This window comes from Neophocaena asiaeorientalis, unplaced genomic scaffold (genome assembly GCF_003031525.2).
Source record: "Neophocaena asiaeorientalis asiaeorientalis breed wild unplaced genomic scaffold, Neophocaena_asiaeorientalis_V1.1 scaffold196, whole genome shotgun sequence".
Classification (NCBI taxonomy): domain Eukaryota; kingdom Metazoa; phylum Chordata; class Mammalia; order Artiodactyla; family Phocoenidae; genus Neophocaena; species Neophocaena asiaeorientalis.
In genome coordinates this window covers 284,192-310,698 of record NW_020173929.1, presented here as the reverse complement: position 1 = coordinate 310,698, position 26,507 = coordinate 284,192, and the positions used below count along the sequence as shown (strand labels likewise).

Below are 26,507 nucleotides of genomic sequence, written 5' to 3'. Positions count from 1 at the left end.
ATTGGGGTATAATTGCTTTACAATGGTGTGTTAGTTTCTGCTTTATAACAAAGTGAATCAGTTATACATATACATATGTTCTCATATGTCTTCCCTCTTGCGTCTCCCTCCTTCCCACCCTCCCTATCCCACCCCTCTAGGTGGTCACAAAGCACCGAGCTGATCTCCCTGTGTGCTATGCGGCTGCTTCCCACTAGCTACCTATTTTACGTTTGGTAGTGTATATATATCCATGCAACTCTCTCGCTTTGTCACAGCTTACCCTTCCCCCTCCCCATATCCTCAAGCCCATTCTCTAGTAGGTCACAATCCCTACTGATCTTATCTACACTCATATCTTAAATTACTATCTCTAGTAGCCATACTGCATCTTAACTCAGGACCTTTGTATAGATTACTTCACCTCTTTGGCTAGCTAATTCCCTCAAATCCTCCCAGACCCAGATTAGGTAACCCCATCTTTGGAGAAGCTTTCCTCAAGCCTGGGTGAGATGATCAGAGTGCCCTGGAGCATCCTGTTAACTCCTATACTAGCATTTCATACACATTATCAAAATTTCCCCGCTAAGCAAAAGTTTCCTCATGGCAGAGAACGCATCTTACTATTATATCGCTAGTACTGGGCACACAGTACACAGTAAATATTTGTAGAATAAATTAAGGGAAAAACAACAACAAACAAAAATCTATCTTGTCTTGTAAATCAGTCAGATCTACTGTAGTTTGCCTGAAAACACGTCCCATCATAGACACACACACACACACACACACACACACACATGCACATGCTGTAATACTTATCAACTCTACTTTTTCAAAGATTCCTATGGGGCAGCAAAAACTAATGGGAAGAAGATCACCTATTGAGGGATTAGCAAAAAAAGTAAAAAATAATTCAGCTCTTCAAGCTGAAAATCACCAATTCTGTGAAAAAATTTTGAGTTGTACAATAAGCATTTAATTAATCTATTTAATGAATCCTCATAACACTGGGCATGCAAAAATGATAATCATGTGACAGAACTGCCAAAAAGCAAATGTAGTTTTGGCCTGAATTAATAGTCTAATTCCTAGGTTGAGAGAGATGATTGTCCTATTCTATTCTATGGTACTCGACCAGACTGACAACAATATATTTCATTTGGGGATTTACACAAACTAAAGCGTCTTCTGAATGGAGTGACCAGGATGGTGAAGGGACTTGAAAGCATGAGAAATGAATATTTTCCTTGAAGAAAAAGAGACCCAAGGGATGCAAGATAGCTGGCTTCAAATATCTGATGGGCTGTCATATGGAAATGGAATTACACTTGTTCATTAATGCCCCCAAGGGGTAGAATGAAGCCTAATGGATAGAAACAACAGGAACACCACTTTTTCTTTAATATCAAAGTCCAAATGAGCTGCCCCTATGATTCCACTGAGACTGGTCTCAAGGTCAACAATGACTTTCTAATTGTTTAATTTCTGGGACACTTTTAAATCTTTACCTTTTTTGTCTATTGTAGCTATTGCTATGGACAATTTTCTTTTTGGAACTACCCTCTCCCTCCCCCATTTTTAAGATACTCCTTGTTACCATTTTTCCTGTTTCTTTAGCCATTCTTTATATATGTAAGCAGTTTATATAGAACTCTCAACTCTTTGGTATATAAATATGAAACAATTTTATTTGTTTATTTTCTAGTCACTGCTTTCAAATATGCTATGTCAAAACTTCCTTTTCTCATCTCTTAAAGACATCCAGAGTGGATTCCATGATCTTCTCACCAGTTTCAGTTATTAAAATTTGAAAGTTAAGTTTAAAACTTTATTGTTCAATGCAAAGCTTTCTCTCTGCTTCAGTGCAAACTAAGGCTTGTACCTTGAAGGTCTCAGTGGTGCAGAGGGGTTCTACAAGAAAGGAAAGTTCTAAAATACTTCTTACTCCAAGTCCTCGTTCTATTACTGGGAGAGCAGGAAAATAGAAAAGTGGCAGAGATCAACTTACACAATTGTCTGTCTGCTTTAGGTAGAGAGATGGCCCTATCCTCACTCTGATCTGGTCTATTCAAGCCAGCTGCTTGTAGCCTACGAAGTTATAGTGATTTCCATGTAGGTGGTAAGCATGGTTTTGGGGGTGATGCTCTGCTTCATTCTGGCCCCACCTGTCACTGAAAAACCCTTCAAAGAGGCAGAATCTCATGTTTGGCGGGGCTGGCCAGTACAGTCAAGATTACGTTAAAAACAGCAAATAAGTGATTTATTGACCATTAACTATATGCTAAACATGGTGCAACACACATCTCATGCATTAGCTCATTTAATCCTTATAATAACCTTACAAATGTTATTAATCTCTGTCTTATAGGTAAGGAAACTACAGAGAATGTAAGCAGCTTGCCTATGGTGATACAGCTAGTAAATAGCAGAGCCATTATTTGAATCTAGGAAGTCTGATTCCAGAAGCTATGTTCTTAACCTCTTCCCTGGGCTTATTTTCCATTATCTATACCTTAAACACTGATGTGCCTAGGCTTCAGATTTTGACCTGTTTTTCTTTTTACTCTAGTTGTACTGAGTCCTTTTTGGAGTCTAAGGCTACTCTAAGAAGCTGATATAAGTTTTATATGCTGGTCTAAAAATATACACAGTCCTACACAAATGTGCATGTAATTTGAGGGAATTAAGAGACCCCCCTCTAAAATTCCATCTCTGTATCCACAAGGGTCTATAAACTTGGGCATTCTAATACATGCCTATGACTTCAACTAAAACATACATTGAATAAAACATTAGTTAAATAACATTGAGGAATCCCAAATATTTTTCTCTAGCCTAAATTTAATACCCAAATATCCAACTGTCTACTAGGTAGAACTACTAGGAACAGAAAATTCGTTGTGTTTAAACTGAATTCATTACTCTACCTCAATATCTGCTCATTCTCCTCCTTTCCTGACTTCACCTAATGGTACTAACTCCAAACTTTCTCTGGCCAAAAATCGTGGGATCATACTACCTTCTGTCTCTCCCTCATTTCCTACACATTATATGGCACAGAAGTAGAAATCACTACTCTTGTGAGGGTTCTGTTAAAAGAGGGAAAATATAGGGAAATATTTCAAATCACAGCAGTCTAAGCAAAGCTAGTTAAACATTTAGAATCTAATATACATAATGAAATGTAGAAATAGAAAAGTTAGTTTGTATTGTTATCCTATCAAAATTTGATAGTAAATTTATGATTTAAGTCTTAAAAGCACAGTAACAAACATCACCTCATGTTTAGATTAGGGCAATGAGTATTTTTAACACTTCAAGTTTTTTAAATTATTCCTGCAGTGCCTCCTTCATAGTATCTCTTCATTGCTCAAAACTCCATGATTACATATTCCTAACCATTATAAATTGTTTTTAGCCAGGCTTTCATATCATCCATTTATTCATGCATTCATTCATTCACTGTATCCCTATATCGTTCCCATGATTACAAAGCTTACAGTCAGTCTACTGAATAAAATATGTGATCAGGGTTTTTCAATAAAGTATAAGTGTCATGAAGGTAGATAAAGAATACTACAGACGTATTTATATAAGAGGAATACTACTAATTGGGCATGAGGAGGAGGAAAGCAACAGTTAAGGATGACTTTCTGGAAGAGATATTTAAGTGGAGACCTAAAAGATGATTAGGGGTTAGGAAAAGAGAAGAAAAAAGATTCAGCAAGAAAGAACTTAAGAAAAGTCCTGTAGAGAGGTGAGAGAATGGTACTTTGTTGGAATTAAAAACTTAGGGTGATAAACACAAAGCTTGAGGAAGGAGGTGAGAAGATGAGAAGAGATAAGGCTAAGATGAAACAGCAGAAGCAAATGAAGCCCAAATTAAGGAGCTTGCACCTTATGTTAAGATCAATAGAGAGCACAAAAATGTCCTAAGCAAGGATCATGATCAGATTTTCATATCGTAAAGTTCACTCAGGCTACAGTATGAAAAAGGACTGAAGCAAGGGAACATTGGAGACAACTTAAGAGGCTGTTATAATAATTTCAGTGAGAGTTGTTGATTACGGTTTGAATTAGGGTTGTGGCAGCAATAATGGAGAGATGTAGACAGAGTTTTTCAATACATATTTAAACAGTTGAAAACTTTCAGCATTTAATAATTAATGGATGTGTAGAGCATGAGAGACAAGTACATCACTCAGGTCTCCGGCATGTGTCACTTGGTAGGTTGAATAAGCCAGGGATGACAGGAAGAGGGACAGATTTAGAGGAATGGGGTAGAATTTGGAGATAAGGGCAGACTGTGAGTTTAGCTCTAGACATACTGATTTTGAGGTGTGTGTAAGATATTCAAGAGAAAATGGTGAATAGGAAGTTGAATATGATCTCCTCATTTCTCTGTGTACCCTACATATGTAGCAATGCCTAGAGATTACTGATTACTTTTATAAGATGAGGTTTTTCCTGGTCATTCTAGTTATGGCAGGGACTGAGACCTCCCAGGGAAGAGTATACAGCACTAGAAGAGGGAATATGATGTTAGTATTTTAAGTAGAGCCAAAGGACTCTAAAAAAACATGAGCAGAGGGGTAAAAGGAAAACCAGAACAGAATATTATAACAGAATCCAAAGAAAGGGAGTACTTCAAGGAAAGAGTGATTAACTACATCAATTGCTGCTGAGATAAAGAAGGAAGAGGCCTGAGAAGGTAGCAGGATACTAGATCAACATACAGAAATCTGTTGCATTTCTTTACACTAACAATGAAATATCAGAAAAGGAAAGTAAAAAGCAATCCCTTTTAAAATTACATAAAAACAAACAAACAAACAAACAAAAACAAAACTTAGGAATAAATCTGACCAAGGAGGTGAAAGACCTATATGCTGAGAACTATAAAACATTGATAAAGGAAATTAAAGATGATTCAAAGAAATGGAAAGATAACCCATGTTCTTGAATTGGAAGAATTAATATTGTTAAAATGGTCATATTACCCAAAGTAATCTACAGATTTAATGCGATCCCTATCAAATTACCCATGACATTTTACACAGAATGAGAACAAATAATCCTAAAATTTATACGGAACCATAAAATACCCATAATTGCCAAAGGCTGAGGAAAAAGAAAAAAGCTGGAGGCACAACCCTCCCAGACTTCAGACAATACTATAAAACTACAGTAATTAAAACAGCATGGTATTGGCACAAAAACAGACACATGATTCAAAGGAATAGAATAGAAAGCTCAGAAATAAACCCACATACCTTCAGCCAATTAATCTTCAACAAAGGAGGCAAGACTATACAGTGGAGAAAAGACAGTCTCTTCAGCAAGCAGTGTTGGGAAAGCTGGATAGCCCGATGTAAACCAATGAAGTTAGAACACTTCCACACACCATACACAAAAATAAATTCAAAATGGCTTAAAGACTTCAATATAAGACATGACACCATAAGACTCCTAGAACAGAACATAGGCAAAACATTCTCTGACATAAATTGTACCAGCATTTTCTTAGGCCAGTCTCCCAAGGCAACAGAAATAAAAGCAAAAATAAACAAATGGGATCTAATCAAACTTACAAGCTTTTGCACAGCAAAGGAAACCATAAACAAAATGAAAAGACAACCTACAGAGTGGGAGAAAATATTTGCAAACAATGTGCCTGACAAGGGCTTAATTTCCAAAATATACAAACAGCTCATACAACAACAAAAAACCAAACAACCCAATCGAAAAATGGGCAGAAGACCTAAATAGACATTTCTCCAAAGACATACAGATGGCCAATAGGCACATGAAAAGATGTTCAACTTTGCTAATTATTAGAGAAATGTGCATCAAAAATACAATGAGGTAATACCTCACACTGGTCAGAATGGCCATCACTACAATTAATAAATGGTGGAGAGGGTGTGGAGAAAAGGGGACTCTCCTACACTATTGGTGGGAATGTAAATTGGTACAGCCACTATGGAAAAAAGTATGGAGGTTCCTTAAAAAACTAAAAATAGAGTTGCCATATGATCCAGCAATCCCACTCCTGGGCATATGTCCAGAGAAAACTCTCAATTCAAAAAGGTGCACCCCAGGGGCTTCCCTGGTGGCGCAGTGGTTGGGAGTCCGCCTGCCGATGCGGGGGACGCGAGTTCGTGCCCCGGTCCGTGAGGATCCCACGTGCCGCGGAGCTGCTGGCTCCGTGGGTCATGGCCGCTGGGCCTGCGCGTCCGGAGCCTGTGCTCCGCAGCGGGAGAGGCACGGCGGAGAGAGGCCCGCGTACAGCAAAAAAAAAAAAAAAAAAAAAAGGTGCACCCCAATGTTCACAGCAGTACTATTTACAATAGCCAAGACATGGAAGCAAACTAAATGTCCATCAACACATGAATGGATAAAGAAGATGTAGTATAGATATACTATTGAATACTATTCAGCTATAACAAACAATTAAATGATGCCATTTGCAGCAAGAGGGATGGACCTAGAGATTATCATACTAAGTGAAGTAAGTCAGAAAGAGAAAGATAAATATCATGATATCACATATGTGGAATCTAAAACATGATACAAATGAACTTATTTACAGAACAGAAACAGACTCACAGACATAGAAAACAAACTTATGGTTACCAAAAGGGAAAGAGGGGGCAGGGATAAATTAGGAGTTTGGGATTAGCAGATACAAACTACTATACATAAAATAGATAACAACCAGGTCCTACTGCATAGCACAGGGAACTATATTCAATATTCTGTAATAAACCTTAATGGAAAAAAATATATATATATGGACCACTGTGCTGTACACCAGAAACTAGCACAACATTGTAAATCAGCTATACTTCAATAAAAAAGAAAAGAAGAAGGAATAGGACTGAGAAGTAACCTCTGGGTTTAGCAATGGGAAGGTCTCCAGTGTCTTGAGCTAAGGTGGTTTTAGTGAAGTGGTAGTGTGTGAAATAGACTGAGCAATGACTGAAATATTACTAAAACATATAAGAAGTGTTACAGATCATTCAACAGGCTTGGCTATGAAACGGAAAAGAAAAAGCAATAATTGGAGAAGGTAGGGTTAAGGGAGTGGAATTTTTTTCCTTTGAAAAACAAGTACACATAGAAAAGAGCTTAATAAAGATAGCAATGATAAGAGAAAAGAAAATTGCTATTGCCAGGTACTTGGAAAGGTAGAAGGAGAAAAGATCTAAAGTACAGGTGAGGGCTTTGGTTCAAGATGGTGGAGTACAGGGATGTGCGCTCGCTCCCTCTTGTGAGAGCACTGGAATCACAACTAACTGCTGAACGGTCACTGACAGGAAGACACTGGAGCTCACCAAAATAGATACTCCACATCCAAAGACAAAGGAGAAACCACAGTGAGATGGTACAAGGGGCGCAATCACAATCAAATCAAATCCCATAACTGCTGGGTGGGTGACTCACAAACTGGAGAACACTTATACCACAGAAGTCCACCCCCGGGAGTGAAGGTTCTGAGCCCCACGTCAGGCTTCCCAACCTGGGGGTCCGGCAATGGGAGGAGGAATTCCTAGAGAATCAGACTTCGAAGGCTAACGGGATTTGATTGCAGGACTTCGACAGGACTGGGGGAAACAGAGACTCCACTCTTGGAGGGCACACACATGGTAGTGTGTGCATCGGGACCCAGGAGGAGGAGCAGTGACCCCATAGGAGACTGAACCAGACCTACCTGCTAGTGTTAGAGGGTCTCCTGCAGAGGCAGGGGGTGGCTGTGGCTCACCATGGGGACAAGGATACTGGCAGCAGAAGTTCTGGGAAGTACTCCTTGGTGTGAGCCCTCCCAGAGTCCGCCATTAGCCCCACCAAAGAGCCAGGTAGGCTCCAGTGTTGGGTCGCCTCAGGCCAAACAACCAACAGGGAGGGAACCCAGACCACCCATCAGCAGACAAGTGGATTACAATTTTACTGAGCTCTGCCCACCAGAGCAACACCCAGCTCTACCCACTACCAGTCCCCCACATCAGGAAGCTTGCACAAGCCTCTTAGATAGCCTCATCTACCAGAGGGCAGACAGCAGAAGAAGAACTACAGTTCTGTAGCCTGTGCAAGGAAATGAAGACAGCCTAAGAGACCTCTGGGACAACATTAAAGGCAAGAATATTCGCATTATAGGGGTCCCAGAAGGAGATGAGAGAGAGAAAGGACCCGAGAAAATATCTGAAGAGATTATAGTCAAAGCTTCCCTAACATGGGAAAGGAAATAGCCACCCAAGTCCAGGAAGCCACAGAGAATCCCAGGCAGGATAAACCGAAGGAGAAACATGCAGAGATGCAGCACAGTAATCAAAGTGACAAAAATTAAAGACAAAGAAAAATTATTGAAAGCAACAAGGGAAAAACAACAAATAACATACAAGGGCACTCGCATGAGGTCAACAGCTGATTTCTCAGCAGAAACTCTACAAGCCAGAAGGGAGTGGCATTACATACTTAAAGTGATGAAAGGGAAGAAACTTCAACCAAGATTACTCTACCCAGCAAGGATCTCATTCAGATTCGACAGAGAAATCAAAAGCTTTACAGCCAGGCAAGAGCTAAGAGATTTCAGCACCACCAAACCAGCTCTACAACAAATGCTAAAGGAACTTCTCTAAGTGGGAAACACAAGAGAAGAAAAGGACCTACAAAAACAAACCCAAAACAATTAAGAAAATGGTCATAGGAACATACATATCGATAATTACCTTAAACGTGAATGGATTAAATGCTCCAACCAAAAGACACAGGCTTGCTGAATGGATACAAAAACAAGACCCATATATATGCTGTCTACAAGAGACCCACTTCAGACCTAGGGACACATACAGACTGAAAGTGAGGGGATGGAAAAAGATATTCCATGCAAATGGAAATCAAAAGAAAGCTGGAGTAGCAATACTCATATCAGATAAAATAGACTTTAAAATAAAGAATGTTACAAGAGACAAGGAAGGACACTACATAATGATAAAGGGATCAGTCCAAGAAGAAGATATAACAATTATAAATATATATGCACCCAACATAGGAGCACCTCAATACATAAGGCAACTGCTAACAGCTATAAAAGAGGAAATCGACAATAACAATAATAGTGGGGGACTTTAACACCTCACTTACACCAATGGACAGATCATCCAAACAGAATATTAATAAGGAAACACAAGCTTTAAATGACACAATAGACCAGATAAATTTAATTGATATATGTAGGACATCCTATCCAAACACAGCAGATTACACTTTCTCTTCAAGTGCACACGGAACATTCTCCAGGATAGATCACATTTTGAGTCACAAATGAAGCCTCAGTAAATTTAAGAAAATTGAAATCATATCAAGCATCTTTTCTAACCACAACGCTATGAGATTAGAAATCAATTACAGGGAAAAAAACGTAAAAAACACAAACACATGGAGGCTAAAATATACGTTACTAAATAACCAAGAGATCACTGAAGAAATCAAAGAGGAAATCAAAAAATACCTAGAGACAATGAAAACACGATGATCCAAAACCTATGGGATCCAGCAAAAGCAGTACCAGACTGTCAGAGGGAAGTTTATAGCTATACAAGCCTACCTCAAGAAACAAGAAAAATCTCAAATAAGCTAACCTTACACCTAAAGGAACTAGAGAAAGAAGAACAAAACCCAAAGTTAGTAGAAGGAAAGAAATCATAAGGATCAGAGCAGAAATAAATGAAATAGGAACAAAGAAAACAATAGCAAAGATCAATAAAACTAAAAGCTCGTTCTTTGAGAAGATAAACAAAATTGAGAAACCTTTAGCCAGACTCATCAAGAAAAAGAGGGAGAGGACTCAAATCAATAAAATTAGAAATGAAAAAGGAGAAGTTACAATGGACACTGCAGAAATACAAAGCATCCTAAAAGACTACTACAAGCAACTCTATGCCAATAAAATGGACAACCTGGAAGAAATGGACAAATTCTTAGAAAGGTATAACCTTCCAAGACTGAAGCAGGAAGAAATAGAAATATGAACAGACCAATCACAAGTAATGAAATTGAAACTGTGATTAAAAATCTTCCAACAAACAAAAGTCCAGGACCAGATGTCTTCACAGGTGAATTCTATCAAACATTTAGAGAAGAGCTTCCTTCTCAAACTCTTCCAAAAAATTGCAGAGGAAGCAACACTCCCAAACTCATTCTATAAGGCCACCATCACCCTGATACCAAAACCAGACAAAGATACTACAAAAAAAGAAAATTACAGACCAATATCACTGATGAACATAGATGCAAAAATCCTCAACAAAATACTAGCAATCAGAATCCAACAACACATTAAAAGGATCATACACCATGATCAAGTGGGATTTATCCCAGGGACACAAGCATTCTTCAATATATGCAAATCAGTCAATGTGATACACCATATTAACAAAATGAAGAATAAAAACCATCTCAATAGATGCAGAAAAAGCTTTTGACAAAATTCAACACCCATTTATGATAAAAACTCTCCAGAAGGTAGGCATAGAGGGAACTTACCTCAACATAATAAAGGCCATATATGACAAACCCACAGCAAACATCATTCTCAATGGTGAAAAACTGAAAGCATTTCCTCTAAGATCAGGAACAAGACAAGGATGTCCACTCTCGCCACTATTATTCAATATAGGTTTGGAAGTCCTAGTCATGGCAATCAGAGAAGAAAATGAAATAAAAAGAATACAAATTGGAAAAGAAGAAGTAAAACTGTCACTGTTTGCAGATGACATGATACTATACATATAGAATCCTAAAGATGCCACCAGAAAACTACTAGAGCTAATTGAATTGGGAGATTGGGATTGACATATATACATTAATATGTATAAAATAGATAACTAATAAGAACCTGCTGTATAAAAAAATAAAATAAAATTCAAGAAAAAAAATAAAGTACAGGTGAAAGGATGATCTCAAACAGGAGAAGGTATAACACATCTTTCCATTTGTGGATAGAGCTATGTTTTGAGGTTTGATGGTGGGAAGTTGTTTATGATGAGACTCTTACTTCTGTGTGAAATAAGTCATTTCAGAAAATGAGGGAGAAAGTGGTATTGTCTGATGTTTGAGGACCAGAGAGTTTAAAAGGTCACTGAGGTTACTGAGAATGAAAAGGAGGTGATTAAATCGAGTTATACAAAAGCTTGTTGGCCAACGTTCAATGCCTTCTTGAGGCTGAAGATCATGATAGTCTCTAATAAATGACGGAAATAACTAGGACGTCAGTATAGGCAGCAATGAGGTAGAGGAGGAGGAAGAGCCCAAGGTATAAATCTCACTCCAGAAAGAATTTTTAAGATGAGTTATCAGGTTTTAGTATAAAATGATGATTTACTGTCAGAGAAACTTGATTGCGAATCTCAGCTACTAGGTGTGTGACCCTGGGCAAGTTACTTGGCTTCTCTCAAAATTTCAATTTCATCTTCTGTAAAATATAGACATCTCATCTGATTGTTGTGAAATTAAATGATAAAATATACATCAAGGGCTTAGCGTGATGCCCAGCACACAGTAAATCCTCACTAAATGTTAAATATTTTAATAGACTATTTAATAAGTTTTAAAGATATTAGAGTATGTTTTATATGAAATAGGTGTTATAAAAGGCAAACTGGAAAGGTTTAGAAACGATAGGAATACTAGGAAACTGAGTCTATAGAGAAAAAAATACAGAGTATTATGGAGATAAAAGAAACATAGAAGGTAAGATCATTGGAACAACTTAATTCTTGGACAATGACCAAAGGTAACTAGCAGGTGAAACAAGATGGATCTGACTGGCTATAAAGCTAAACAAACAGAAACTCCCAGGTGTCTTCTGGTGGATAAAGGGTAAAAAGTCTCATCCCTGCACACTGCAGTTTGAGGAGCTGGTATATGGGTTCTGAAGTTTCACAATTTGAATTCTACAAGTAGGTAGTTGAGACCAAAGACTCAAGGAAAGTAGGCTAAACTTTCCCTTTGACTAGTCCTAAATTAATACTCTCTCCTTTAGAAGGGCTCTCGCCTCTTTATTACAGGAGCATACCCTACTGGTAGTCTCTCTTATGCATGTGTTTATACAGTTTACATATGAATACTTTTCTCCCTTCATCTCCCCTCAACTTCTGCCCATATTTTGATTCAATTTAAGCCTTTTCCATACCTCTTGCACCTGCATAAACATCTGTACATTATATATGTATTGTTCGTAGTTATTCCACATGCAACCGACATCCAGTTTAAGTTCATCAAGGGTAAAAACAAAGATTCATGCTGCCTAACAGTGTTAAACGCATAGTAGGCACTTAAATGTTTCAGGACAAAAGGTCAGGTGGTTTTTTCTAAAGAACTGTACTGATATCAGTATGTCTTATTTCAGTCTTCCAACAAGTTTTACTACTATAAAATAAATTAAGGAGCATACAAAATATAATAATATAAAACAGCAATTGGCAAGCTTTTTCTTAAAAGAGTCAGAGTAAATATTTCGGGCTTGCGAACCATACAGTCTCTGTTGAAACTACTTAACTATGCTCTTGTAGCACAAAAGAAGCCATAAACAATGTGCAAATAAATACAGCATGGTTGTATTCCAATCTTTATAGATAAATCACCAGCCAGCAGGTTGTAGTTTGCCAAGTCGTGTACCATAAGGAAAATGCTTGGAATATATTACATGTTGTAAAAGGAAAACACAGCTCAGCAAACTCAAAAAGTTCGAAGACAACTGATGAGAAAATACTATACTATCCTTTGAGAGATATATTGGGAGCACTTGGTTTTTGCTATTATATTAAATAATACCAAATTAAATCTATGAAAAGTATGACATTCTAAGGTGATCCCCATGATCCTGTTTCCTGGTATATGTCTTTGTGTAATCTCTTCACTTTGAATATGGGTGGAACCTGTAACTTGCTTTTAACCCAAAGTACATGGCAAAGGTGATGGGACATCATTTCTGTCACATAAAACTGTGACATCTGTCTTGTTGAGAGACATTCTTCCTTACTGGTCTTGAAGAAATAAGATGCCGGTTGTGAGAGAGTGCCTCTGGCTGACAGCAAGGAACTGAATGCTGTCAACTACCGTGTGAGCTTGGAAGCAGATCCTTCCTTCTTCTGCCAAACCTTCAGTGAGAACCCAGCCCTGACTGACATCTTGACTGTCCGCTTGCAGAGGACCCAGCTAAGCTGTGCCTGGACTCCTGACCCACACAAATTGTGAGATGATAAATGTGTGTTCTTTTTAAGCTATTAAGTTTATGTTAATATTGTCACACAGCAATAGGTAACTAATACAGAAGTACACTTATAGCTGGTTGTAATTAATTGTTTAAAAGCATATTTTTCTTCTACTTCTAGATCTAAAATTATATAATTAACCTAAGAGACTAAATTAAAAATAATGCTTTCATAAATGTCACATAACTTGTATTTCAATTACTGATTTCTATTAAATCTTTTTGATGCTCGCTAGCTCCACATATAGACCAAGATCCTTTATGTAAAAAGAAGCTGTGTGAACTTTAAAATATTTATGCCATCCTTTCCCTTTTGATACTTTTCAGGTGCTCCATATTTACCCGTGTACCAGACTGTCAGAAAGCGATTTAAATATAAAACATCTCAAAACCTATTCCAGTACTGAAGGATGAAACATGTTCTAAGAAAACTCTATCTTTGATTTTCAAAGTAAATGTAGGAGCCCCTTAGTTCAATCTATTGCTCAGAGAAGGGCCTTTTAAGTATTCATATTCATTTATTTTGTTGCATTCTGAAGGTCTAAAGAAGACCTACCATGGGTTTTCTGGCAGTGCTCACTGTCTCCAGTTTCCATAGTTACATTGCTTCTGAAACCATAAATCCACTACTCTGTTACGCCACACTCATGTGCATGTACACACTGAGACACAAAGTTGCATTGGTAAATTAGAGAATGCTTAAAATGTTCAGTCTATATTGAAAAGTTATTAATGCAAATCATCTTCGGCTTTAATTTTCTCTCACTTGTGGAATAAAAAAATCTTTGAGTGATGAGCAGTATAGTAATGGCCTAAGCTCCTAACCACTGACCTTAAATCTCTATATTTGGTTTGTATTCCGAACTATTCATCTATTTCTTAAGGCAGAATTCATCTGTTGTACAAGCTGTATTGACCAGGAAATGGAGAAAAGTAGAAAACCTAGTAGATAAGATTCCTTCTGCTAATCTAATCTCTCAAAGAAATGTAAAAATGCTTCCAAATTTTGTTTTAAGATTTCCTAGAGAAAACAAGCTAACAGATAATAAAACTAAGTTTACTTAAGTTATACATATTTTTTAAAATCTTATACACTTAGAAGGAGTTGATAGTAGGGCATAAACAATAATGAGACGATTAAAAATATTAGCTTTATGGAAAGACCAGACTATAAAGGCAAGGCCTTTGCTTTATACTTGTTATATTGTTTTATGCAATTATTAATTCAACAAATAGTTACTGAATACCTAGTTTAATACTTGGTGAATTGATAGTTCACCAAAGGCAGACCCTTTTTTTCTTATCTGTCACTGTGCTTTAGTTATTCTTATTTGAGTTTTTCCTTATTATATATTGTCAAAAAATCTCCTTAGCTAGGTCACCAAGTTCATTAGACGTGTTGTTTCCGCATAACTGCTGACATCAACACTAAGCTTTCTGTCACTATGTAACAAGGATCCTCTTCCTCCAGCTTTCAGTAACATGGACCTTCTCCCTTTACAGCCTCATTGGCAGTGTCCTCAAAGTACAGAGTTCTACTAACGATCTCTTTACAGTGATTTAGGCATCTTCTAATGTGTTCCTCAAAATCCTTCCAGCCCTTGCCCACTGCCTGGTTCTAAAGCCACTCCCATATTTTTATTTTATATTTGTTATGGAAGCACTCACTTTTAAAACACCAAAATCTGTTATGAAATAACATTTTCAATGTTTGCAGAAGATGATTGCCTACTTAGAAAATTCAAGTGAATCTATAAACAATTCAAAAGTTGCTGGTTATAAGATGGATATACAAAAGTCAATAGCAGTCCCTTGTACAGCTACAATCAACAATAAAGTGTAGTAATAATAAACACATCTATTATGGTATTAACTTACGTTGTAATTATTTACTTTACTTATGTCTCCTCCTTAAGGGAAGAGAGTAACTCATTTATATTTGTAACCCCAATATCTAGCATGCACCTGGGTGTTCAACGAACATTTTTTGAATGAATTATCAGTCGTCATTAGATTCTTAGTATCATTCACATATACTTCTACTGGAGAAAAGAATTAAAATTTAGCTGGCTATTTTTTAAACCATTATAATAATCTCCAGATTTTTGTTCATCAAAGAGAAAAGTCCCAGGTTCAAATCATGAAATGCCATTCTTCACTTTTCACCTATTTGGACTGGTAAAGATTAAAATGTTTGATAATGCACATTGCTGTTAAGGGTAAGGGTAACCTAATATTCTTATAACAGTTGATTGAAGTATAAGGTAGCATAACCTCTTGGCCGAGCAATCTAATATCTAATACAATTTAACATGCTTCTATCAAGTAAGCCTATATCTTGGAATTTATTCTATAGATACTATATACTTATATGTGTATGCAGACCTTATATATAAGACTTGTATAATAAGATTGTTAGTAACAGAAAATAATGAGTTAAACTTATCAGTAGAGAATGATTTAAGTAAATTGTGGCATAACTATACAATAAAATCCTATTCAGGGGCTTCCCTGGTGGCGCAGTGGTTGAGAGTCCGCCTGCCGATGCAGGGGACGCGAGTTCGTGCCCCGGTCCGGGAAGATCCCACAAGCCGCGGAGCTACTCGCCCCGTGAGTCATGGCGCTGAGCCTGCGCGTCCGGAGCCTGTGCTCCGCAACGGGAGAGGCCACAACAGAGAGAGGCCCGCGTACCGCAAAAAAAAAAAAAAAAAAATCCTATTCAGCTGTCGAGAAGAATGAGGTATACCTATATGAAGGCACATGGACTGATCTCTAACATGTATTAAGCAGAAAAAGCAAGGTGCTGAATGCTCCCATGTATATTAGTTATGTTGAAATATTTGGGTGGGAAACCCAGGACAGTATTGTCCCTGGGTATGGGGAGTGAGGAACTGAAAGGACAACCCAATTTTTCTACATGTCCTTTTATATTTTCTGTATTTATATACTTATATCAAAACTGTGAATTATTTTTTCCCAAAATTCCTTCAATCATTCTTTACTTACTAAAAGATAAATTTAAAAACTGCAACTGACATGACCATTTCTAGAATTTAAGCATAAGTCACACTAAATTTGGAGTATTGTATTCAGTTCTGGGCACAGTTAAAGAGACAATGCCAGGGACTTCCCTGGTGGTGCAATGGTTAAGAATCTGCCTGCCAATGCAGGAGACATGGGTTCGAGCCCTGGTCCGGGAAGATCCCACATGCCATGGAGCAACTAAGCCCATGCGTCACAACTACTGAGTGTGTGCTCTAGAGCCCGTGAGCCACAACTACTGAGCCCATGTGTCACAACTCCTGAAGCCCACATGCTCTAGGGCCCACGCACCACAACGACGAGTAGCCCCCACTCACCACTAGAGAAAAGCCTGCATGCAGCAACAAAGACCCAACGCAGACGTAAATAAAAAAAAAAAGGAGACAATGCCAGACCAAAAGGTGTGACACGAGAACAACCAGGAGAGTGAGGAGTGTGAAACCAGTTTAAGAAACTATGTCTAGGGCTTCCCTGGTGGCACAGTGGTTGAGAGTCCGCCTGCCAATGCAGGGCACACGGGTTCGTGCCCCGGCCCGGGAGGATCCCACATGCCGCGGAGCGGCTGGGCCCGTGAGCCATGGCCGCTGAGCCTGTGCGTCCGGAGCCTGTGCTCCGTAACGGGAGAGGCCACAACGGTGAGAGGCCCGCGTACCGCAAACTATGTCTATTTAGTTTGGAGAAGATTTGAGGTGATTAAATAGTTATTTTCAAATATTTTAAGAGTGTCATGTGAAAGAGTATCAGAGGACAAAACTAGGAACAACAAACTTGTTACAGGCATACAAATTAAACATTAATATACAGAACTTTCTAATAAATCATACATTTTCAATAACAAAGCATTGCTTTGTAAAGTAGCGAGCCCTTTAAACTAGATAATCCGTACTCAAATGGTGCTTGATATCTGTCAAGGATTATGGAAAAGTGATTTGTGGCCAAATGGGAGCTTTGATTATATAACTGCCAAGGTTTATTTCAATTCCAAGATTCTATGATCTAAACTTAAAAAAAAGCTAAGTAGGGTTATGTATGTGTATTTAAGTAAGAACCAATGAAGCTTTAAAGATGAACAAAAATGTGATTTGTCAGTTTGTTACTTTTCTTTCAGTTAGAAGACAATTATGATAAAAATCTGTGATATATACAGTGGGCTTACGTGTACATCAACTTATCAAATGAATCACTGTAATAATCCCAATCTAAATACTGAGATTCTCCGAAAAATCTATTGGCAGTAATTTTAGTTTTTTTAAAACAAATGCAGGGCGAAGCACGGTGAACATTTTTAAATTATAAGAGCTACATTTTCATATATATATTTTCCTAATTCATTTCAAGTTCAGATCAACATTTTAATTTAAATTAGAACTTAAGGCAATTCCTCTTTAATTTACCTTAACTCTTGTATAATTTACCTTAACTCTTGTAGAGTGTTAAATACTTAATTTCAGAATAGGCAAACCCATAAAATCATTATGCACAAGAGAAAACCGTGACTGGGAAGAGCAAAGTATGTATGCTAGACTAACCAATTAGAAGAACTGTTCCAACGGCCAAACCTCCACCTGGAAATGAAACAAAACCAAGAAGAAAATTAATCTACTTTTTCACATTATCTTTAGCATAAAAGTTAGGCATTATCAAGGACAGGTACTTCAATAACTTTAAAATTGCAGTTAAAAACATTTTAATTACCTTTGCAATACTTTGCTTAAGGTGCTATTATGAAATAATTACATATTATATGTAATTATACACTACACATTACAATTACTTTCATAATATACTGTACTATCCTCCTTTCTCCTGTGTTAGGACCATGCAGCATTCAACATAACCGGTTAAGCAATCCATAAATGTTATATTTCGCACTTGCTAATAAATTAGCTCAATAGCTGAGACCTAAATGTGCATAGTAACTTAACTACAACAGAAATACAACATAGAAAAGAAAGGTTACTATAATAGAAATTCCACTTTAATATTTATTCTCAAATTTAATAAGCCTTGGAAAAAAAACCCTGATAATTAAAACGAATTCTTTTTCCATTATTAACAATATACACAAAGTCAGGACATACTCTAAATATTTTTGTCATTTCCAACAAAAAAGGCACAATCACCACAATCACAAAACACATTTTCAATTTTACTAGAAAATGTTATTTTAAATATCTGAATTAGGGTAATATGATCATAAACATATAACTCAAATAGTTTATTAGAAATCAATTTAAAATCAACTTTTAGGAAACTACAACAACATCAGAAAGATAAAGACATTCAACCATTTGACTCCTGATATTTTGTTTGTAAAACCACTTGTAAAAGTATTACTATGTATAATTAATGTTGCAAACGCTAACAAATTCACTTAGAAATTTAAGAATGTGTACACAAAGAATGAAATGTACTTAAAGTATAATTAATTTAAAAAGAAACTAAAAATTGTTGGACAGTTGAAGACAATTATTACTAGGGTTTTGTTTGTTTGCACAAAATGGTGAAACATTTAGAATAACAATAAAGAACTTTTCCTCAAAAAAGTTTTGTAGTGGCGAACACTACATAGAAAAACTTACTATGAAAAATTCATTTGATAGTGCTTATTTTTTGCCTTGCAAATGAGCATAAATAACTGTTATGTTTCAAAGAATTTGAAATTTGGTAACATGCATGCACACAGAATACAATCCAACATTTGGGGACTTCATAAAGAAAACATTCCAAATTGTTAGAAAAGAATTTTTTAAAAAATGAAACCAATACATTTATATATTTTTAAATGGATTTTTTATGGAAACAAATATGTATTTTACTTTCACATTGAGATAAGTTCCTTCATTTTAGCATTTAAAGCCACACCAGACTACACAGGATAACTCCAAATGTTGGTCAAGCTAAAAGATTAACATAAACTGAAATACGTGTGGTGATAATAACCATAAAGGATCAGAGCAAATTTTCTTTGGGACAAGATTAAATATTTAATTTTATAGTTTGTGCTACATATAGACCACTACTTTTTAATCCATTTTAAACACTTTAAATCACACTTTCCAACTCCTTACTTCACTATTTTCCCTTACCTGCAAAAATAAATATTTAACTACGTAATCATCATTTTGTGTATTTGAGATGAAATAATACAAGCACATAACAGATACTGCAGTGTCTAGTCTACAGCAAGTACTATAAAAAAGTTAGCTGCCTTTCTTTCTATAACTTAATTTTTATAGGAAGGATTTAGATTTATTATCTAAACTTCTTTGGGTCTACATTCATATCTCCTCAAATTAGCAAGTTACATAAGTCCGCCAAGTCGAATAGTTAGAGAAGTATTTTGTGAATTATATTCACAGTGAAATAATGAGAACAGATAAAGTAATAGTTTCCCTATTAAATGAAGTGATACCTTACTCAGGTGACTTGCCCAAGGAGGTACAGTAAGAGCTACCCTTACGAGTCTGGCAATTATTTTCTGACTAGAAACTAAATTATACACTAAAACTGTATCATTAGATAAATGCTGATCACCTTAACAGTAAATCAGACTAGGCTAAGGTAGTTTTCTGTAAGAATGAGTCAAACAATCCACTGTTCCTGATAATTCAGGAACCATCCCTCGAATTTTTAAATTCTCACATATATTAAAATTCTGATGTTTGGAAAATTTGAACATTACTTAAAACAAGATAATATGAAGACAGTTTAATGACTTTTATCAGCCAAATTAATATTCTATCAGGACTTCTACGAAAAGGCAACTCTTTTTTTCTAATGAGCTATATAATGTAAATTCACTAGACTCAAATTTGAATTGGCCCTAGTAAATGTTGGTCATTTGGAAGGTTGGTCATGGGAAATAAGAAGCCACCTTATTATTTGTAAATCAAGTTTTTAATTCTATGTATATGAGGTAAAATTATTTGACATGTACATACACACACACATATATAGCAGCAAAGTTCCTCTATTCTTCCAAACTTCATTTTAGTGTGTGACAAGATCCCACATTTCCCCAAAATACTTCTATAGAAGGTATTTTGAAATAACTCACTTGATATACTGAGGTTCTAGTTATATTTTAAACTAGAGTAAATTTGAATAAGTTTGTAGTCATGCTCCCTACCAAAAACTGAAAAGCTTAAACAACCAATCATGACAAGATGTCTTGACATGGCATGTTCAAGAAAAGTTAGTTTTAATACATCTTTAAATTCAGTAATCCATTAGTAACTTCAAAAGCAACACAGATTTCACACTAATAGTTCCCAATTAAAATAGAAATAAAATAGTTCCTAATAGTCCACTAAAATGTCTGACATGTAAGTAATGTGGTAAGTAAGCACTGGTCTTATTTCTATAATGAAACATACAAAGGAGTAAAATGGTCTTATGGCCTCCTCTTCTCTTTAATCATCTTAGGGAAATCATCAATATTCTAAGTCACTAAGCAAATAAACTGTTGGTTTTACTTCTAGACCTTTTAAAGAAGTATATTAAGTTATTCTCCAGCTTACTAAAAAATATGGGTAGAATATTTTATCAACTTGTAAGACTACATGAGTTTGAAAGCTTGAAGATACTTTGCAAGTCTGATATCTTAAAGTATTAATTTCATCAAGCTTTTACATTTTAAAAAAATGACAGCATTTTGTCTTAAAACTAGAAAAAAACCTGATAGTGTAAAAACATCAGAAAATTTAAGATTTTAAGTGCCAATATCTTTTTTTTTTAAATATGAAGGAAAGAATTTTTAAAAATTCATGTGAATAGTTAGAACGTGATATATTAATTTAGAGGGAGAAAATTCAATCCCACACACTTTCCCCCAAAAATCTTTAATTAAGCTATAAATTTAGGGTGAATGAGGTCAAATTAATATATTAGAATATTAAGGTCCAGAAGTGGTATCTTATTTTACAACAAGGGCAACTCGTTTTTCAAAGTTAGAGGAAGTAAAAGGGAAAAGAAATAAAAGTCAGGAAAGATAAGTGATTTATACCAGTCCTTTCCTGTGCTCTCTATAAATGGTTTTGCTTAAAATTATAGAAAGGCATTTTAGGGAAAATGCAACGTTAAAAACCAGTTCATATTCTTGGTTCATGGCAATATCCTTAACTACTTAACTAATGCCACACTTCAAATTAAATTGCAGTTATGTCATTAACAGGTCTACTTTTTCTTCTCTCTCTAGGAGGTATGAAACATCCCAACAACTCCTGATTATCACAACTATTGGCTGGGCAAATATGGAAATCAAAAAAGACAAGCCATCAGCAATGAGAATGGTTCTGTAGATTAAATTACACAAAACAATTTTACATAGCAATACAAGGGAATAAGCTACTTTTACTTTAAATGTACAGCTATCAATTGTTAAAATGTCACAACCAGGATTATGTTAAATATATAATCCAAGATCAATGCATATCATCCCACACTCCAGATTAAGATATAGTGGAGCAAAGGAACTACAACCACTAGTATTTATTTTTTCACAGCAGTGTTGAAAATGGCAGCTACCCTCAAGCTTCTTCAGAGTCCTCTTCCTGGACTATTATTTACCCCTAATCCCTATTTCCATTCACTTGACTGTCAAAATTTTAAAAGTTCTGAACAGCACAGAGTTAAGCCAGTTAAACCTGAGAAGTCATCGTTCCTTCGAACATCTCTTTGAAGGATGAGACTGGGGGTTAATATGGTCCTAAAATGAACTATATATCCTAGAAAAAGTGAAATTCTGCCAGAATCCTTTACCTACTGTATAATCTCTCTTTGGAAATTCCTGGAAGAAGAAAAATGAAATATTTACATATGGTGTCCTCAAATAACAACATAAATGTCCTGGAAAGGCAGGAATGAGAAACTGGGTTAGGAAATCTCAGAACTTAAAAAATTAGCCAACTTGGGAAAGGTATATCGATATCTAACAATAAAATAAGCTGTCAGAACAAAAATATTTAATACAATTAGATCATGTAAAAGATACAGTAATAGGGAATTCTCAAGTTTATAAAACAGTTTCGAGTAAGCAATGGAAATATTAGCATATCATCAAATAACTAATATTCAATTAGCCTATATTATGCCTTTCAAATATGTTTTGCATCTGCACTTAAAATTACAATAATGTCCCAGTGGCAGTAGTAAAATATCACTGCAGTGTATGTCAGTGACAATCCAATATTTACTTGTTACGCAGTAACCACAGAATATATATAGGCAAGAATCACAATATCACAGCATAGTTTCATCATTCTAATATCATAAAATCCTACTGTCATTACATTTTGTCACAATATGTTTATATTAGACTTGTCACAATCTGAGTCAAATAACATTTTAGAACAACAATATAATCTGAATTGCTTTTACTTTTGTGTATACACATTAGCAGCCAAATGTTTCACATTCAAATAATGGTTTAATGAAAAACAAATGTATAGGGTTTGCTCCATAGGGCCACACAAAATAGAAAAATCAAAATACAAAAATGCCTTAAGAAGTTAAGAACAACTGAAATACTTCTGGACAGTTTATTATTCCAAATGTAGTAACTCCTTTTATAACAATGTCTTCAACTTCTGTGCAATTTGAGAATTAACTGTATACATGCAAAACATATTTCAAAATATCCAAAAACCGATACTTATTTCAATCATCTTAATGAACACTAATTTTTACCATAAGCTTGTTAGAGTCAAATTATTAGAGTCCCCATCCCCAAGCAAATCTGGAAAAATTTTAAATTACAGTTCAAGTTTATATCACTGTAGAAACACATGAGGAAGGTGCTTTGGGTCACCTTTCTGGTGGGTGCTTTAAGAGATTATATGGTTAAATCTTTAGGCTTAGATTCAATAACTGGTTAAAAACACTTGAAAAGAGTTCTCAGAAATTTGAAACAGTTGCAGCATAGTGCAGAGCACTAAATGTGGAGCTTAAAGATCAGCCCAGATTGTCACTAGTTTTGTGACTCTGTTCATGTTAGTTAATCTCTGAGTCTGATTTTAGAACTCAAACACATAATTCCATCCTATGTGTTTCATAATCTCTTGTCCAGGCTTTTTCCTTCAACCAAGAACTTATTTAGAATCTACTACGTGCAAGGTACTGTGCTAGGCACATTTTGTTATTCTAATGAGGAACTGAAAGTATAATGTTAAAAATGTGACCTTTTTGTTTGGAGAGTTTCAAGATCAAGTGAATGAAGTTACATATCTCCATTGAGTTACAAAAAGGAAAAAGAAAAAAATTAAAGACTAGGAACAGCCTCCAACCTTTAAGTTTAAATATAGGACGACACCAAGTAAGGCTCACAAGGGAAAGACAGTGAGACAAATATTTGCTAACTAGATATTTTGAATCATTTCTGTTTATAGTACCATGCAATTAAGGAAGGCAACAGTCTTGAAACAATTAAGGGAAAATACTTAGATTTATGTAGAAATAACCAGGATCCAGTTAAGGTCATGAAATAACAGAGGCAAGAAGCCATACTCTTTTTCATTTTCTATTGCACTAAACCTATCTGAAAAGCCTACCTGCGGGAAAAAAATTACAGAGAGAAAATGTCAAGGGAAGTACAAGAACAAGCAATGGCATTTGTAATATTTTATGAAAGTGTACAAGGCTTAACTGACACATCTCACCCTATAAAAATGTTATGAAATATAAACATGGACCAATTTTAGTAAAGTAGCATTCTGATAGGAATTAACTAATTTACAAGCCTTATTAACACTGCAGCTTTGTCCTACCAATCTAATCTGTTCAATCTTGTCAACATAAGTTATGAATCAAGCATATTCTTTAGTAGCCTTCTTATGAAAAATTCCAGAGATTATACAGGAAAGCCTAAAAACTGGACTTCTTTTTCTTGTCAAATGTGAATTAATTTTAAACATATTGTTTGAGATGTAACTCTGGGAAGCATACATAGAAGAAAAAATAACAAAAACAAATATGCATGTATTTAACGCAGATGCTGGGTATGACTGCTAAAGTCAAAGACCGGCTTTAACTACTTTGGATCCACATAAGCCTTTAACACACATTCTCTTAAAGTCAATATAATTTGTTTAAAGATTCAGAACCAGGAGATAAGCAGCCTGGTGGTGGAGAGGGGAAGTTACTTTCTTCAGCATTTTCTAATGAAGCCCATCTCTCACAACTGATACAAACTTTTGTTAGTCCAAACCGTGAGCTACCTGGGGTTGGCAGAAGGGTTCATTCACAGACCAGGACGGGATACTAGATCAACGCCAAACCGTTTCCAAACATTAATGATTCCCCTTGACTAGGAAGCATGTCAGGGTAAAAGCATGTAGGTTTCCTGTCGTAATCTAGAAAAAAGCTGGCGGGCACCAGAGTAGGAAGTGGGAGCACGAAAACAGATTTAGTTAACAGCATTTAGAAGTCTCCATGCAACCCTTCCTCCCCTCCATCTCCATCAGACCGGGCTATCCTCTCCACGTCCGAAGGCTGAGAGGTCAGAGAGAAATGTGGGGTCAGGGTGGCTCCCCCGGGCAGGTCCCCTCCCTAGTTTTCCCTCTGTTGAGCCCAGATCTCCGTTCTGAACCGACCTAGGAGCTGGTCCAGGGCTGGGAGCCCGGTTGATACCAGCAGCTGTCCATTCCGCACCGACGGTCGTGTCCCCGCGATGGACACCAGTCGAGAGCAGCCGCTGTCGGTACCGCTGGCTCTAGGACCCCTCCGCTGGAAGCTGGTGACGCTGTTCCTGCTAGCCGACACCACCATAGACCCAGTACTCCTGGTTCCCGTGCCGCAGGTCGCCGCTGCCGCCATCTTGGCGCTTCCCGCGTTGACCCAATAGGAACTCTGGGAGCTCAAGCCTCGGGTCTGTCAGAGCCAGCCCCAAACTCCCGTCTCCTTGCCTCCTCCTCGGCTCCCGAAGCCAATAGGACTAAGAGTTCCCTCCCGAGTCAACCAATGGCAAGGCGTATTACTGAGAAGTGCATTCTACGTCAGGACGACGGACTTCTTCAAGGCCCAGGTGAGAAAGAGACCCCCTGAGTCCTGCGTGAGAGACTTCGGGGTTCTTTGGGACTAGAGGTGGGTAATATCATTCAACGTTTTTCTCGTTTTGAGGGCCCTCATTCACGCTGAATTAAAGAAAAGGCTGGTGGAGCGGTATATCAAGCAAATACCAGTAGGAACTTGCACTTTTCTCCGCTCGGTGTTAAAGAGGATACTCCCTCCCACCCCGTTCTCTTCTGATTTTTTGGGAGAATATTCCCTCCGCCATCCTCTTCAGGTCTTTTTCTGAATGGCTGTGTAATATGGAAAGGATTGGAACTCTTACCCTAGCGACTTGCTTGTTGAGCCCCTGGGCTTGGTTCCTCAGTGCCTGTGACAGGTGGGTTGGATTTAGACGTTAGAGTAAAAACTCCTGAGCTTTGAGGCGATTTGGTTTTCCCCCGTTTCAAACAGCAAATAACAAAATGCACCCCTCTGACAAGTCCCCGTGAGTAGCTTTCGTTAATTTTAATTAGTGCTTCTGGAAGTCTTAGACCGCCTTTCCATAAGTGGTGTGAATGATAAGTGTTACTCTGACAACCTTGTTCACACATTTAATTGTCTTTTGCTGTTAAGGCACCTGCAAATAACAGAAAATACTTCAGGGTTTTTTTTCCCCGAAAAACTGATAAGAGTTAGATGTGTACGTGCTTTCTTTTTCAAGTGATTTATGAACTCTGAATCAAGAGCTTATTAGAATAGGAAGTTTAATTCCTATTAAAATAGAAAAAAACATGTAATTTAGAACTGTGTCCTTGGATTTAAATTTTGTTTTCAAAATTTTGAGCTGGCCAGGGGTAGGGGATTGGAGTAACTGATTTTTAAAGGCATTCATGATTGACAAGTGTCTAAACTAAAAAAGACTCACAAATTATGCTTGCACTAATAGTTATTGTTGGTTTTGACAGTGATCTGTGATACTTTTAAAATACATCCAAACTTCATGGAAATTCTTGCCGTTGAATTGTTTTAAATCTCAGTGACCTTTCTAAGACTTTTTGGCTGATTCTATTTGATAAACTGAGATCATATTTCTAAATAGTGACTGGAGTTTTTCATTTGGGATGGTGTTTGTTTTTTAAAGAAAAATGTTCAGAAAAGAAAAACTAAAACACCTTGCTATTTAACAATATATCAACTGCAAAGCTTGATCAAGGTTTAGATG

The 26,507-nt window shown here is 36.6% G+C and overlaps 2 protein-coding genes across 2 annotated transcripts in view; one reads left to right on the top strand and one right to left on the bottom strand.

Annotated features, from left to right (window-relative positions):
- The window catches only part of ELP4 (elongator acetyltransferase complex subunit 4), a 238,767-nt gene extending 213,648 nt beyond the window's left edge, over positions 1–25,119 (bottom strand). The window contains exons 1-2 of the mRNA XM_024752532.1: positions 24,889–25,119; positions 17,827–17,862 (exon numbers count right to left, since the gene is read on the bottom strand). Coding sequence (XP_024608300.1) covers positions 17,827–17,862; positions 24,889–25,111 — 259 coding nt within the window. The 5' untranslated portion in view covers positions 25,112–25,119. The remainder of the gene's footprint in view (positions 1–17,826; positions 17,863–24,888) is intronic.
- Positions 25,120–25,255: 136 nt separating this feature from the next.
- Positions 25,256–26,507, top strand: part of IMMP1L (inner mitochondrial membrane peptidase subunit 1) — a 78,867-nt gene continuing 77,615 nt past the window's right edge. The window contains 1 exon segment of the mRNA XM_024752580.1: positions 25,256–25,319. Coding sequence (XP_024608348.1) covers positions 25,256–25,319 — 64 coding nt within the window.